Source organism: Aureobasidium subglaciale (assembly GCF_000721755.1).
Source record: "Aureobasidium subglaciale EXF-2481 unplaced genomic scaffold scaffold_42, whole genome shotgun sequence".
NCBI lineage: Eukaryota > Fungi > Ascomycota > Dothideomycetes > Dothideales > Saccotheciaceae > Aureobasidium > Aureobasidium subglaciale.
Genome location: NW_013566953.1, coordinates 15,180 through 28,876, shown reverse-complemented (window position 1 = coordinate 28,876; position 13,697 = coordinate 15,180). Strand labels below are relative to the sequence as shown.

The window sequence follows — 13,697 nt, the reverse complement described above, 5'->3', positions numbered from 1 at the left end:
GTTTCGAGCGAAATCAGCCTGTATGAGGTGGGCGGTAGATCAACGTTGATCGTTCTCGATTCAGCTACCACACCACTGCAGAAATGAGTTTTCCGGAGTCTTGTTATTGCTCCAGTGAAGGATATCAAGAGGCGGGATCCAACGGCTCAAGGATGAAGTGTGATGATGGGGGCCAAACTCAAGAGTCATGCCATGAATGCTTATGACGATCCCATCGCCGCAGATCTTCACCTCATTGCCCTCCCTCCATTCCATGATCCCAAGCGGTATCATATGTTTTCCGCAGATGAAAATGTGGTGAGATTTTGGACGTCTTGGTATCTCTAGATATTCGGAGCATAAGAGTGTCGCTCGTCCTTGTCATACTTGACCTCGCGACTTTGCAACTCAGTTCGATCCAGATCAATCCTCATTGTCAACGTAGTTACCATGATCGCAATCCTAGCGTCGCTCGCCTTGTACATCGTTGTTTGCGGCACAAACTCAGTCCAAACCCTCGAAGACTCCGCTGCATGTCGCTGTTTCCCTGGAGATGTGTGTTGGCCTTCGACCGTAGAATGGAACATCTTCAACCACACGATTGGTGGTAAGCTCCTGACTACCAAGCCATTGGCCAGTGTTTGCCACGATTCTGAGTACGGGCCCTTCAATCTCGCCGCATGTGATCATTTGCGATCAAATTGGTTCGCTGCCGAGACCCACTTGGGCTCCGTATCTTCCATTATGGCTGCTTTCTTCACAAATAACAGCTGCAACCTATTTTCACCTCAGGACGCACCCTGCACACTTGGTGGTCTGGTGTCATTCTCCGTGAACGCCTCTGGAGTTGAAGACTTTCGACGGACAATCGCTTTCGTGCGCAGACACAACATCCGCCTGGTAATTCGAAACACCGGCCATGACTACAATGGAAAGTCAACAGGAGCGGGAGCTTTGGCAATCTGGACGCACCATATGAAACACAAAGAAATTCTTGATTATAAGTCTCCTTCGTATACAGGCAAAGCAATGAAGATGGGTGCAGGGATCGAAGTGTATGAGTCTTACGAGTTTGCGCAGAAACATGGCCTTGTAAGTGTTGGTGGAGATTGCCCGACAGTTGGTGTCACTGGCGGCTGGACCCAAGGAGGAGGTGGCCATGGACCTGGAGTGAGCAAATTTGGTCTAGGCGCGGATCAAGCGTTGGAATGGGAGGTCGTGACTGGTACTGGTGAGGTACTTGTGGCCAGTCGGCATCAGAACCAAGACATGTACTGGGCTCTTTCTGGCGGAGGTGGTGGCACATATGGTGTGGTTAGCTCCCTCACCGCCAAGGTGTATCCCGATCTGTCATCTTCAGCGGCCTCTTTATCATTCTCGTCCACAGGCATTAGCAAGGATCTGTTCTGGAACGCCATCCATACATGGCAGGCGACCTTGATCTCAATCATCCAAAGTGGTTGTTTTGCGATTTGGGAGATCTCCCAAGATGGCTTCTCTCTTGTCCCGATGAACTGTCCGGGTCTTAATAGGAACGACACTATGAAATTGTTGCACCCGATACGGACGATGTTAGACAAGAACATGATAGAATACGGCAAGCTCCTCACATGTGCTACAAAGATCAGCTGACTGATAGTTACCAAGATTACTCGGTCAGTGAGTTTTCGAACTTCTACGACAGCTACAAAGCCTACAACATGAGATTTCCGAAGAATGTGTCCACGACCCAGCTGGGAAGTCGCTTGATCCCACGTGATGTTCTTATCCACAACAATACCGAATTGACGGATGCTCTTCGCAAAGGCGTCGACCGAGGCGCTTACGTGGTGGCGACTGCGGTGGACGCATCATTGGGTAACAACACAGATTATGGTTCTGTCAATCCCAATCGGCGTCAGGCAGCCTTCAGTGCAATTTTTGCGACGTATCCACCACCTTGACCCCATTATTAGTGAATGCTGACGAATCACAACAGAGTGTACAACCAGACGGATTACGATGTCAACATTGCTCTTGCCAATGAAATGACCCGAGAACTCCTTCCAATGCTAGAGGCCCTTACACCAGGAGGCTCAGCATATATGAATGAGTGCGACTTCCAGCAACCAGACTTTCAAGATACGCTATATGGCATAAACTATGAACGGCTGCTCTCCATCAAAGACAAGTACGATCCTGACCAGATATTCTACGCCATCACAGCTGTCGGGAGTGAAAGGTGGTACCAAGACCAGAGACGAGGCGGGCGACTATGTCGAGCTTAAACATGGCCATGATTCCATGACTAGGCTCCTCCGGGAACGAAAGTATTCATAGTGTTCCGGAGACCTTGAACTTGTGTCGCTCCAGGGAGACCTCTATGTTATTTGAATTCTTGTCTCCGTCTCAGCCTCGAATGGTCCTTATAGCAATCCGGAAGCTGGAATGCGTGTAGGCTTTGACGGTGGTGACTTCCAAATTTGTTCGACTGAGAGGTCGAATTTGCCAAGATAGCTGCGCTGCGAAATTTATGATGCGTAGGAAGGAGCAGAGATGTGCGCACATGAGTTGCCAGAAGCCGTCAACCAGATGAACAATATCTCGAAACCTGCTTATAAACTACAGCTCTATAGCAGTATCGTTCACCTAATTACTTCGTCTTCCATTGTCTTTTACTCTCAGAAACCACCAGCTGGCCCACTAGACACGAGTGGAGCCATCAACCGCTACAAGTACTCTCCTGATAGACCCACAGAAGTCTTGCTAACATCTAAAAACTCATTCGTAGCATTTCCAACTCGGCTATGTACTCCTCTGACATTCATAGAGACTGGATAAATAGTCTCGTCCTTCCTCGAGGCATCGAAGATTAACTCCTGCAAGTAGAGCAAAGCACGTATTGCCGATCTTTCGTTTTTTCGTCCAAGAGTAAGCAAAGACGTCCTTGCTTGCATTTCCCTTGCACCAGTCGTTGGCCCAATGCGAGGTTGTGTATCGATTGATGTCGTTGCCGAAGGCTGCGGCCTGGGCGGTAGCTTCAGACTCGTTAGAGGCTGGGTACGCGCCGAAAAACTCTTGTGAGCTGTTGCCCACGATGGTTGTAAAAGCAGAGTTGTACGTGGTGATGTTCATGTCTCTCCAGCTAGTTTCGTTCAGATTGTCGCCAGTCATAATAGGTCTGTCGTTATGCGATCCGGTGCGAAGTGTATCGGCATAACCCGAGGGCAGAATATATCCATCAACGACCGGGCGCCAGAGGGGTGGCTCAGAGACAATACCAGTATCCATAACAGCTACCTTCCCTTAGAGGGTTCCGTCAAGAGTGGTGTCTGTGCTGCTATCATATCTCGGAAGGACTTCCATCGAGATGTGACGCATCTCTGCGATGGTGAAAAATTCATCTCTGACACATATGTCTTTCCCTCCTCGAGAGCCTTTTCCATCCAACGATGACTTGTTGCCAGATCCTATGTTTCAGGATCATGCGGATCACGAGCACGACTCCCAGCGATACATCCGACAATCTTGTCGCTAGAAAGAGGGCTGTATATCATACTGGAATTACAACTCAGTTCAAATTCATCAGTCCATCATGAGGAGATGAGGAAGGGAGCCGGCCGATTACCCGCCAACGGTGATGTGGTCTGGATCACATCCGAAATTAGTAACCTCACTGCGGAGGAAGTCGATAGTATGCTGTTGGTCCATGATACCGTAATTACCACTGGCGTTGAGGGCAGTTTCAGCTTGGAGCTCGGGGTGAGCCAAAAACCCAAAAGGACCCATTCGATAGTTGAAGGTGACTACGATCATGTGTAAGCGTAGAATAGAACGATCAACGAACACACTAACAAATTTAAACTTTCTTGACGAATTACTGCAGAGGCTACTACACGCTAATCTCGACATGCTTGGACTCAGCCCTGACAATGGTAACACTGCCTTACACGAGATTGTTAGAAGAATACGTACCGAGCCGGGGCTGCAAGAGAAGATTCTCAGAACATTTCTTGATGGACACTCGGACGGCTGCAGTCTCCAGAATTTATATCGTGAGACTCCGCTACACACAGCTATATCTCCGGGTGAAGCGGAACTGGCTCGACTTCTCATCAATGCAAAGGCTGGTCTGAGCCTACGCGACAATCTCGAAAGGACCCCACTAGATCTTGCGAAAGAGTTAGACTCAGCGGAGATTGTGGCTACTATTCACGAAAACATGGGGAAAGAACATGTAGATAGGTAGTTGCCAGGCCCTTGAAGTATCCCTGCGTCTCAGGGGATGATCCAGGCACCTTAGGTGGTCGATCACTGCAGCACATAATGCCTCGGGCGCACTTGTTCGCGGGACCTCGATGCGCGAACAGCCATCAGTAGAACAATGAAATGCGCTGCTGTAGCAGTTGGCTTCTCCGGCCGTGCCAATAACATGCATGAAAGGAATTTGTCCTTTTGGCCTGTATCAGGAATGGACTCTTCCAGTTCAAGCCCGAGTGTGGGATTAATGCCCTAATAGCCCATCCCTGAACGAAGCTCTTCTGCCTTCCTATTGATGAGCTGACCTTGATAAAAATCAGCTCGGCTTCCCATGCAAACGGTTCAGCTGGCTTCAGAGTTGCCAAAGCTGCGAGTATGGTGCCTGATCTTTTGGGTGGCGCCCCCAAGGAAACGGCCGTTCAGGGTCCAAGCTCGTGACACCAGCTCTCAAATTGACGCCACAGCGCAATACAGCGAGCTGTACAATCCTTTACAATATCGTTGTCGGGTTTCCCTTTTCCCAATGGCGTTGTCTGTGGCTCCATAGTTGCATGATGATTTGCGCACCTGTTCCTATCTGAGCGGATGTATTCGCCCGATCGACCAACAAGGAACAAACAATCTTTTGCTCCCTTGGTTGAGCTTTGTTGAGTCTTGCTGTTCTTGAATCTCCAGTATTATTCCGGCCTCTGCACAGTCCATATGAGTCCAGGGGTCTTCGCAGAGGATATGGCGTGAATACGAGTCTGCCCGCTTCCAGTTTAAACGGTGCTTACAGGTGTCAGTCTCAGCTGAGCGTTCTGTCACATCGGTCTTGGAAGACTCCTATATAGTCGTACGTCTCTTATCAAGGAGAGGATAAAGTCCACGAGCACAACGGTAATAATGGCTCCATGGTATGTACGGGCCCAGATGGAACAGCGTATTCCAGATAGGGGCCATCACGCGGCTTAAAAGGCTACATATAGTCGGAATGGCTTCTCATCTGTGGTGGCAATCTGATCCTCTCGCACAAAGAATCTTCATCTCTACATCATGCTGCACCATCTCGCGGTGAGGCAGGTATTGGCCTTCTCAGCTTTGCTCCTCTTCATATACGCTCTTTTTACCATGCACTCCACTGCCTCTCGTTCATCTCAGGATGAAATCACCTTCGCGGCTTCGGCAGGTTCCAGTTTGAAAAACGCTTCATCCAACATCTACCGCCATCACGATACATTGTCGGACGTCGCAAAGTCGGCACTAGACTTCGAACGTATCAACAACGCATCACTTGGAGTACGTTTGTATGTTGCCTGCAGTCAACAACAACTAAAATCTCGCAGTTCGGCAAAGTCTTCCTCCTTTCCTTACCAGAACGTAGCGATAAGAGAGACGCGGTGGCTGTACAAGCAAGCTTATCCAACTTCACTCTCACAGTCCTGTATGGTGTGAATGGAGATACCATATCTGAAAAGGCTCTTCCTTATGTAAGCGGGTCTCCAACTCGTGAAGAATAAGCCCTGACGAGAGATACAGACCATGGATTTGGGACCCGGTCAGAAAGGATGCTGGAGAGGACACTTGGATGTAGCGCAGAAGTAAGTCCTACGCATGACTGATGTTTTTGTTTCTGATATGCTCACGCTGATGTAGGATGGTAATGGAAAACATCCAAACTGCTCTAGTCTTTGAGGATGATGCTGACTGGGATGTGGCGCTTCATGCTCAACTGAAAGAGGTGGCCAGGGGAACCCGATGGTTGGGCGGACAAGAAGACATATCGACCCTTCCTCATTCACCATACGGTGACGATTGGGACCTCCTCTGGCTTGGCCATTGCAGTCTGCGTGCCGATCGCAACGATGACAGACGATGGGTTATTCCCAAGGACCCAACGGCGATTCCACTTTCTGTTCGCCAATATCTTGAGAGCCCTCGGATGGACAGATGGACGTCTGGTCCTAACGCGGATCCTCAGACGAGGCTTGTACTCAAAGCCGAGAACGGTGTCTGCGCCAACGGTTACGCGCTCTCTTTGGAGGGCGCTCGGAAAATGCTTTATCGTCTGAGCATGATGCCCTACAAAGAGCCTGTCGACGTAGGTATGGGCATGCTATGTGAGAATGCTGAAGGACTTGGCCTCAACTTCACTTGTATCGCTCCTTTTCCCGAGATCATCGGAGTGTCACGCCCAGCGGGTCGTTCAAACCGGGGCAGTGATATCGATCACTGGGCCGAGAAGATCGCCACCAAATCCTGGTCTGAGAGGGTGATGTTTCCAGTCAGACAGAACATCCCACAACTACTCAATAGGGAAACCACTTTCATTAGCAGCTACCCTGATATCACTGGCGCGACAAAGAACATCGCGGATCTCAGACAGTTCGAAGGTCATGGTGAGCATATAGATTTGGAGGCCGAGCGTCAAATGATCCAAGCGGATAGGGAAAGAGCCGAAGCAGAAAGAGCGAAGGATGAGGCAGCGAAGAAAGCGATCAAGGAGAAACATGAAGGTCTTTGTAAGCTCGCCGACTCTCAGGACCCCAGAACATACGACTTGGAGGTGGTCGAAGCAGTCAATCATAGTCCTCAGGCGCGCATCGCTAAGGTCTCAGCTCATTTTGGTACCCAGGATCCGGCCTATGAGCAAGCCTTGCGGACACACTCGGACCATGCGAATCGCCATGGGTATTCTGTCCTCGATATGCGCTCCCAGATCTTCGATGCGCTCTGGAATAAACCCGCCTACATACTCTCTATCATACTAGCCGAGCTACAGAAACCGGAGGGGGACAGACTCGAATGGCTATTTTGGTTCGACCGCGACACAGTCATCTTAAACCAGTGCATGCCACTCCATATCTTCCTACCGCCTAGGGACAACATCCATGTCATCATTTCCAACGACTTCCAAGCTCTGAACAACGGTGTTTTTGCTGTTCGTGTGAGTGAATGGAGTATTCGTCTATACGGTGCCATCCTTGGATATCGCGAATTGCGACCAGGCGATGATCTACCTTTCACCGAGCAGAGTGCCATGGAACGTGTTCTTCTTGACGAAAGGTTCGCATCAGGTGTTGCCTACTACCCACAAAGATGGTTCAATGCCTATGGTTTCCAAGTCAAAGACGCCGACTTGCTTGTCCACTTTGCTGGGATGGACACCAGAAAAGAGGAAATCGTCAAGTGGATTGACAAGACTGCTGCCAGTCCTGAAGTCTGGTCGAAGGATTATCGTTTGACCAATCTGCCGCAGGAAATATCCCAATACTGGGCCAAATTTCCGCAATCCCAAGAATTCCTCAAAAGTGAGTAGATATTGGGCATAACATACTTTCGTATAGTACATAGAGTAGACACGTGAGCCATAATGGCTTGTAATATCGAATTGCCGACGAACGGCTCGCGAGATTACCTAAATCCATCCTTGGCTACCTGAGTAAGTGGACATCACCCTACAAAGAAGACCATTTGCATTAGAAGTGGACACCGCAATGTTTCATCAAGCTGAAGGTGCCACGTTTGATGTTGGAATCTATCATATGCGAAAAGCTCGAAACCACGGCGTTCAATTCTGTGGCGAATTTGGCCTCTGTGGAAGTCATGACTGCTGTTCACGAAGCCACGGTCGGAAAAGAGGCTGACTGCTCGCAGAGCCTTCAGTGAACCGAAAAAAACCTGTTGGAATTCCGTTGCACATCTCGCAAGAGCCAGCAATTGTGATGTCTTGCCCTGAATCACCATTCTCTTCCCCTCGTCTGTATTGTGAAGAAGCTCGTCAAGATGATGACGTTGTTCTTTGTAAAGCATGAGCGTACATCGTACATGAATCCCGAGCTGAAACGAAAGGCATTCCGCAAGCAGCCATAGCAGGCGCATTATCATGGCAGCCTAACGACTCGGATCATGTATCTTGCCGAGTCCGTGTCCTCATCGTCATTTTGATGTTTCACCGGCGTCAGCTTCGTCAGGGGCAGGCATGTTATGACCCGTCCATGTTGAGCTTCGGGACCGGACCCTTTGTTTTTACCCCGCCAAACGTCATGACCTTGATGCTGCGCCTGAAGCTGCCCCACTTTTGAAGGAGCTGTCAAAGAAAGAGCTTCGGCGACTTGTGTACTTGAACAGCTATATTAGAGCTTGGTGCTCCTCTGATTTTCTCTTCTGTTCTGTATCACTCTCAAGCGAATCTTCATCTACTCAAATCCATTCACCCACCTACCAACCAAATCAATCCTCATGCAGAACGAACGCGGCCAAGGTGTCTCTCACGCCACTGACTCTTCAGTCCCCGGCAAGATCCAAGAGAAGGTGTGTCTCTCTCTTTCCCGACTCCATGATATACAAGACTAATAAATGCCAACAGGCTCCCGCTAAGCTCGAGCACGAACTGCCCGACTCCCTCCACAACACTGGATCGAACAAGGAGACCGGCAAGGTCAGCCACGCCGTCGGTGACAGCAAGGTCCCTCAAGCGCTCCAGGAGGCCCTCCCCGAGAAGGTTGAGCGCGCTGTCCCCAATTTCATCCACGACACCGGAAAGAAGTAGATGTCCGCTACAAAGATGAATGAAACAGCCAGCCAGAATATGTAGTCATGATATATAACGAATTCAACTTTGCATGATTCATACCTCAAATACTCCTGCATTTTGTGTATATGCTGCATTGTTTCTGTCGCAGCTCTCATGTGTTGGCATGTTGCTCTTCTTACTTTTCCCCTATGTCTCTCTACGGATGCCTAGGTCCTCGCTGATGATATCGGCAGCACGTTCAGCAACTGCATACACCGTTGCCAGGATGTTTCCTCGTGGGATGATCGGCATGATACTTGCATCAACAATTCTCAAATTGCGCACACCTTTCACATTCAGGCGATTGTCCACCACGGCGCCCAAAGAACATGTACCACATGGGTGGTAGTTTGTTGTCGCATAAGCCCGCGCCAACATCTTCGCATTGTCAATCGTGTCGGTAGGATATCCTTGAGGGAGTCTTCTTCCGCCCGGCTTAATGCACGATGCCAAAGGCTTTGTCTTTGCCAGCTTCTCCAGCACCTTGATGTGTTGAGCATGTATCTCTGTATCAAGAGGATGCGAGTAGTAGTCAAAGTCGACCTTAGGTTTGGTCTGAGGGTCCGCAGAAATGATGTGGGCACTTCCGGCGGAGAAAGGATGCGACAGCATGGAGTTCAGAGTGATGAAGTTGCCATTGTTGACTTCGCTCGCTGGTCTCCTACTCAAGAATGACACCGCGGTCGCTTCATCAGCAGATTCGACGGCGTTTCGGATGAATTTGTTACGCTTACGAACAAAGTCCGACTGGCTGTGATCATCTTGCAGGTGACGATCGAGCAGACTCTTCAATTTCTCATTTCCTCCAGGGTTCAAGAAAGGTACAATTGGTGTATAAGAGAACGAAAACGCGCCATTCTCGGCTAGAGATCCAGATCGATTGTCCTCGTACGTCCGGCGCACTTCGTCAGTAGGAGGAGGTAACCTTGGTGGAACTCCATCAGCAGCCTCAAAGGAGATTCCCACCCGTAGGTGGTCTTGAAGGTTCTCTCCAACAGCCGAATTCGCGTGCACGATGTTGATACCGTGTCGCTTGAGAATGCTAGGGTCACCGATGCCAGAAAGCTCCAGAATCTGTGGCGTATTGAACGCACCCGCCGCAAGGATGACTTCCTTCTTCGCTACAGCTTCATGGACAACGCCGTGCTGTGAGTATACAACACCACGGACTGCCGGTCCTGAACCGTCATCATCAATCACCACTTTGTGGACCACCGCATTGGTGACAATGGTCAGATTTTCTCGTCCACGAACGGGATCCAGATACGCCACTCCTGCATGACTGCGCTCACGAGTATCTCCGGTGATGTGACAAGTTGACGTGTGGCCTCCGATGGCATGTCCAGTCAGTGGGTCGCTGACATTTTCCAGGTTCAAAGTTCGAAACGTCTCAAGCCAAACCTTGTGTAGCGCGTTGGGTTGAAGAGGGAACACAGTCTGAATTGGTCCATTCGACTTCCGAATATTCTCATCGCTGTGTATGATGTTGATTTGCCTTCTGACTTCCTTACTTGGCGGCACAATGGTCTGGAACTTGAGGAAATACGGCGCCAAAGTTTTCCAGTCCCAACCTTCGTTTCCAAGCTCTGCCCATGCATCCATCCCAGAGGCTGAGGGGTAGATGATGGCTAGTGAGTTTATTGCGCTGCTTCCACCTATGACACGGCCACGAGGATGCTTGATTTGTCTGTTGTTCACGCCAGAAGTTGGCTCTGACAAATATTGCCAATCGAACTGAAGGTCGTCCAAGGTGCCGCCCGTCAGACCAGGAGTATAGACACGTGGATCGTCACTGCGATCCTCTCCGGCTTCGAGGACAAGTATTGATACATCGGGGCCTTCAGACAGGCGATTCGCAAGCACGCAACCCGCAGTGCCACCGCCCACGATGATTAAATCGTATTCGGATGTCGTAAGTTGTACCATCGCGGAAGAGAGGTGCTCGAGACTTTGGTGGAGTATAAGCGTCGAATGACTCACTTCTATATGATGCGCAGGGTGAAATGCAAAGAATGCCGACGGACGGCTTTCAGCGATTGCTTACGTGACTGCTTAGAGTCGAAACTAATCTCCACGCATTACATCCACTGTATGCCTATCATCTGCGACCATCTCATGACAATCTTGTTGGGGACCTGGACCCCTGATAGCGGTTAGCGTAGGATTGGATGCTTGCGAGTCATGCTCGATCAGGAAGGTAGTTCAAGCTTTGCCTCGGCTCCGTGAGCCCTGTCAGCCAGACTCTGCATTACTCCACAGCGAGCAATCACCCGATCGCGCCATACCTACATCACTTGCCAATCTGATGCATCGTGAAAGATTGCCATGGCTGCCCTCGAACATGATTCTGGTTGAGTATTGAGATCTTGGCACAGCAACCAAAAGGGAAAGAATTTGGATATGAGGAGAGATAGCGTTTCTGTTCCATAAACGGTACAGTCATCAACCTTCTTATTCCTTAATGGTGAACTTAGACTTCACTCTCAATCTAGCCCCGTAAAAGTATAGAAAGAACATGCCACCAATACCTAAAGTGCTACAGCCCGCAAGGACAGTGACACCTCGACCAATACCGAGGTTAAGGTACAGTGGTCGCGCAAACATGATGGCACCGCAGGCAAGCGCGGAGCGACAGAAGTCGTTTCCAGCGAATAGAGAAGCAGCATACTGAGGATACGACATTGGTATGTAAACAAATATGCACTGAAGGCTAGAGAAAGTTAGCTACACGACAACGACAGTCTGCTCGATCGAAGACGGAACGCGTACATGATGAATACACCAAATCCGTAGATGGTGATACCAATGATACTCACGATCCAGTGGATGTCTGCTCGCGAAGTCCAGGCAAACAAAAATAAACCAACGGTAGGCATGAAGACTGCGATTAGCGCCGGCCGCAGCCAAGATTCTTGAATGCTTAATCCGTACTTTCTTATTCTCGGTTCAAGGTAGAACCAGAGATACGCCATGTAAGTGCTGACCCCTAGTATGCACGCGACTAGGATACAAAGGAAGGCTGTAGAGACCAGTCCAAGATTGAAATGGTAGATATCCGAATAGACAATCGGGAAAGCTTCGAAGAAGGAGTAGTACTACAGTGCGTCAGTGATGTTGATAGACGTTTGCGAATTGCAGAAACTCACAGTCGCGTAAACGAAAGAGGTATAGACATTGACGAACAGGACAGCAGGATCGAGAATGGATATCTGTATAGGCTTGATGAGAGCATCAGTGAGCACGGAATAGAACGGTATCTGGCCTTGCTTGATTTCTGATCCTGTTCGAAGGCGCTGATTACCTGTCAACGATCGGAGACGCTCGGCTCGACGATAAAGGATGTTATCGGCAGAAGTCTCGGGCATCAAAAGGAACATAAGCATGAATATCGGGCCGGATATGAGTAACATCTCCCAAATAGACCATCTCCAGTTGATCACATCCACCGCGAACCCTGAAAGTACGGGCCCGACCGCTGGTCCACAGTATGAGAAAGATGTCCAGACTGCCAGGATGTAGGGGAATTTGATAAGCGAGAAAATGTCCTGCATGGTTGCCGGTCCGGTGGCCAGACATGGACTTCCGAAGAAGCCTTGCAAGAATCGCAAGAATAGAAGGCCACCGATATTGTTTACCAAAGCCGTCGGAATACAGAGTATCACGAATATGGCGTACGTCGCCACATAAGTCGAGTTTCTTCCGAACCGAGGGACTTCCGAGAGTGGAGAGAACAGTAAAGGGCCACAGCCGTATCCCAAGACGTACAGAGCGAGCCCGAGGGAGGACACTGGAGCACTGACACCGAATGCGATCATGACGCCACCCTCGGAGGGTGTGTATATGGCGCTTCCGGAATAGACGGCAAAGGTGTAGATACTGTAGTCGTTACCGATGTGATCAAGAAGGGAACAATCGAGGAAAAATTTACCAAATGATAAACGCTGAAAGGTACTTTTTCTTTGGCGCCCAGTTCTGAGGATTGGCAGGATCATCCGTGGTATACCAGTCCACTAAGATCTCGCCTGTGTTCGTGACCACAGGCAAAACCGGCAATGATGCCGTTCGAGTCTCAAGAGCCGCTCCTTCGATCTCGAATCTCTCTGCGCTGAATGGGAGGGTTTCCTCTCTTGTCTTTGTTCGGTAAATGGCAATTGTACCGCTCGAGCGTCGAACACCGTCTTCATCATCTATGGTTTTTTGTTCTGTAAGGCCTCTGAACCCAATCTCTGAGCCTTCTTCTTCTTCCACTGCAGTGGCTTGGTCCGTTGGGGTCGAAGCTACGTCGAGACCCTCGATCGAATGTTTCTCCAACACATGATTTTTGTTGCAATAACACTGAGGGGGCACAAAGCCTGGCAGTTCCTCGGGGTATTTAAGCCATCGGTTGCTCGAGGAGTAACGAATGATCTGTCCGACCGCCGTGTCTCGGAACAAATCTACCGTCATGATTATGAGATATAATCCGATCCACGACAAGATGTGGGAGTGTGTCTGAGAAATGGATCTGGGCGTGGGTAGATGATATAACACAAAGCCGTGGTAGGACGTACTTCAGGTACGGGCAATCTGCGCGGGGTCTATGTAGTGCATGCTTATTGGTATCATCGTCTCTTTATCTTCGCACGGAAGATTACTGAGCAAAGGTTCCCATGGGGTATGGAGTCAGCATTCGTCATGATCAGTCCATGTCAGTCCCAGGTCTCATATAGAAGTGAGAATTTCAATAATCACGGGCCTACATGGGGATCGAACCATACATTCTGTATCTTGACGATCCATTGCCTCTAAGGGAATCTTGTCATGTCAAAATTTGGAAGCTGCTGCGTTGATGCCGGCCTACCGCCCTAATCATCATCATAGCGCAATCTCTTTTCCATAATGTCAGCTCATCGGATCACAGGCTGTTGTCAAAACATAGATCAGC

At 49.6% G+C, this 13,697-nt stretch overlaps 8 protein-coding genes across 8 annotated transcripts; 4 read left to right on the top strand and 4 right to left on the bottom strand.

Moving 5' to 3' along the window:
• The first annotated feature begins 386 nt into the window (after positions 1 to 386).
• On the top strand, positions 387 to 2,619 carry AUEXF2481DRAFT_75036 (uncharacterized protein). The gene is made up of 3 exons (XM_013483473.1): positions 387 to 1,576; positions 1,627 to 1,906; positions 1,958 to 2,619. Exons 1-3 carry the CDS (start codon positions 430 to 432, stop codon positions 2,244 to 2,246), a joined length of 1,716 nt encoding a protein of 571 aa, XP_013338927.1. The 5' UTR covers positions 387 to 429; the 3' UTR covers positions 2,247 to 2,619.
• Positions 2,620 to 2,763: 144 nt separating this feature from the next.
• Positions 2,764 to 3,249, bottom strand: AUEXF2481DRAFT_33961 (uncharacterized protein; the record flags this gene model as incomplete). The annotated part of the gene is made up of 1 exon (XM_013483452.1): positions 2,764 to 3,249. One exon carries the CDS (start codon positions 3,247 to 3,249, stop codon positions 2,764 to 2,766), a length of 486 nt encoding a protein of 161 aa, XP_013338906.1.
• Positions 3,250 to 3,772: 523 nt separating this feature from the next.
• AUEXF2481DRAFT_33960 (uncharacterized protein) lies at positions 3,773 to 4,207 on the top strand (the record flags this gene model as incomplete). The annotated part of the gene is made up of 1 exon (XM_013483451.1): positions 3,773 to 4,207. The coding sequence occupies one exon, from the start codon at positions 3,773 to 3,775 to the stop codon at positions 4,205 to 4,207; it is 435 nt and encodes a 144-aa protein (XP_013338905.1).
• A 1,387-nt stretch (positions 4,208 to 5,594) lies between these two features.
• Positions 5,595 to 7,596, top strand: AUEXF2481DRAFT_113620 (glycosyltransferase family 34 protein). Its single transcript, XM_013483479.1, has 3 exons — positions 5,595 to 5,687; positions 5,737 to 5,798; positions 5,854 to 7,596. Exons 2-3 carry the CDS (start codon positions 5,740 to 5,742, stop codon positions 7,514 to 7,516), a joined length of 1,722 nt encoding a protein of 573 aa, XP_013338933.1. The 5' UTR covers positions 5,595 to 5,687; positions 5,737 to 5,739; the 3' UTR covers positions 7,517 to 7,596.
• AUEXF2481DRAFT_569500 (uncharacterized protein) lies at positions 7,584 to 8,231 on the bottom strand. Its single transcript, XM_013483478.1, has one exon. It carries the CDS (start codon positions 8,083 to 8,085, stop codon positions 7,651 to 7,653), a length of 435 nt encoding a protein of 144 aa, XP_013338932.1. The 5' UTR covers positions 8,086 to 8,231; the 3' UTR covers positions 7,584 to 7,650.
• Positions 8,232 to 8,327: 96 nt separating this feature from the next.
• AUEXF2481DRAFT_45090 (uncharacterized protein) lies at positions 8,328 to 8,842 on the top strand. The gene is made up of 2 exons (XM_013483460.1): positions 8,328 to 8,511; positions 8,567 to 8,842. The coding sequence occupies exons 1-2, from the start codon at positions 8,440 to 8,442 to the stop codon at positions 8,747 to 8,749; spliced, it is 255 nt and encodes an 84-aa protein (XP_013338914.1). The 5' UTR covers positions 8,328 to 8,439; the 3' UTR covers positions 8,750 to 8,842.
• A 78-nt stretch (positions 8,843 to 8,920) lies between these two features.
• Positions 8,921 to 10,699, bottom strand: AUEXF2481DRAFT_33958 (GMC oxidoreductase; the record flags this gene model as incomplete). The annotated part of the gene is made up of 1 exon (XM_013483450.1): positions 8,921 to 10,699. The coding sequence occupies one exon, from the start codon at positions 10,697 to 10,699 to the stop codon at positions 8,921 to 8,923; it is 1,779 nt and encodes a 592-aa protein (XP_013338904.1).
• A 525-nt stretch (positions 10,700 to 11,224) lies between these two features.
• Positions 11,225 to 13,219, bottom strand: AUEXF2481DRAFT_33957 (uncharacterized protein; the record flags this gene model as incomplete). The annotated part of the gene is made up of 4 exons (XM_013483449.1): positions 11,225 to 11,483; positions 11,543 to 11,868; positions 11,920 to 12,649; positions 12,702 to 13,219. 4 exons carry the CDS (start codon positions 13,217 to 13,219, stop codon positions 11,225 to 11,227), a joined length of 1,833 nt encoding a protein of 610 aa, XP_013338903.1.
• Between the last annotated feature and the right edge of the window lie 478 nt (positions 13,220 to 13,697).

Bases quoted from the DNA above. Each gene is read 5' to 3' on its own strand.
- AUEXF2481DRAFT_75036 (XM_013483473.1), top strand. From the start codon at position 430: ATGATCGCAATCCTAGCGTCGCTCGCCTTGTACATCGTTGTTTGCGGC. The intron at 1,577-1,626 runs GCAAGCTCCTCA...ATAGTTACCAAG, and splicing joins CAAGAACATGATAGAATACG to ATTACTCGGTCAGTGAGTTT. The intron at 1,907-1,957 runs GTATCCACCACC...GAATCACAACAG, and splicing joins TTCAGTGCAATTTTTGCGAC to AGTGTACAACCAGACGGATT.
- AUEXF2481DRAFT_113620 (XM_013483479.1), top strand. From the start codon at position 5,740: ATGGATTTGGGACCCGGTCAGAAAGGATGCTGGAGAGGACACTTGGAT. The intron at 5,799-5,853 runs GTAAGTCCTACG...ACGCTGATGTAG, and splicing joins CACTTGGATGTAGCGCAGAA to GATGGTAATGGAAAACATCC.
- AUEXF2481DRAFT_569500 (XM_013483478.1), bottom strand. From the start codon at position 8,085: ATGATAATGCGCCTGCTATGGCTGCTTGCGGAATGCCTTTCGTTTCAG.
- AUEXF2481DRAFT_45090 (XM_013483460.1), top strand. From the start codon at position 8,440: ATGCAGAACGAACGCGGCCAAGGTGTCTCTCACGCCACTGACTCTTCA. The intron at 8,512-8,566 runs GTGTGTCTCTCT...AAATGCCAACAG, and splicing joins CCGGCAAGATCCAAGAGAAG to GCTCCCGCTAAGCTCGAGCA.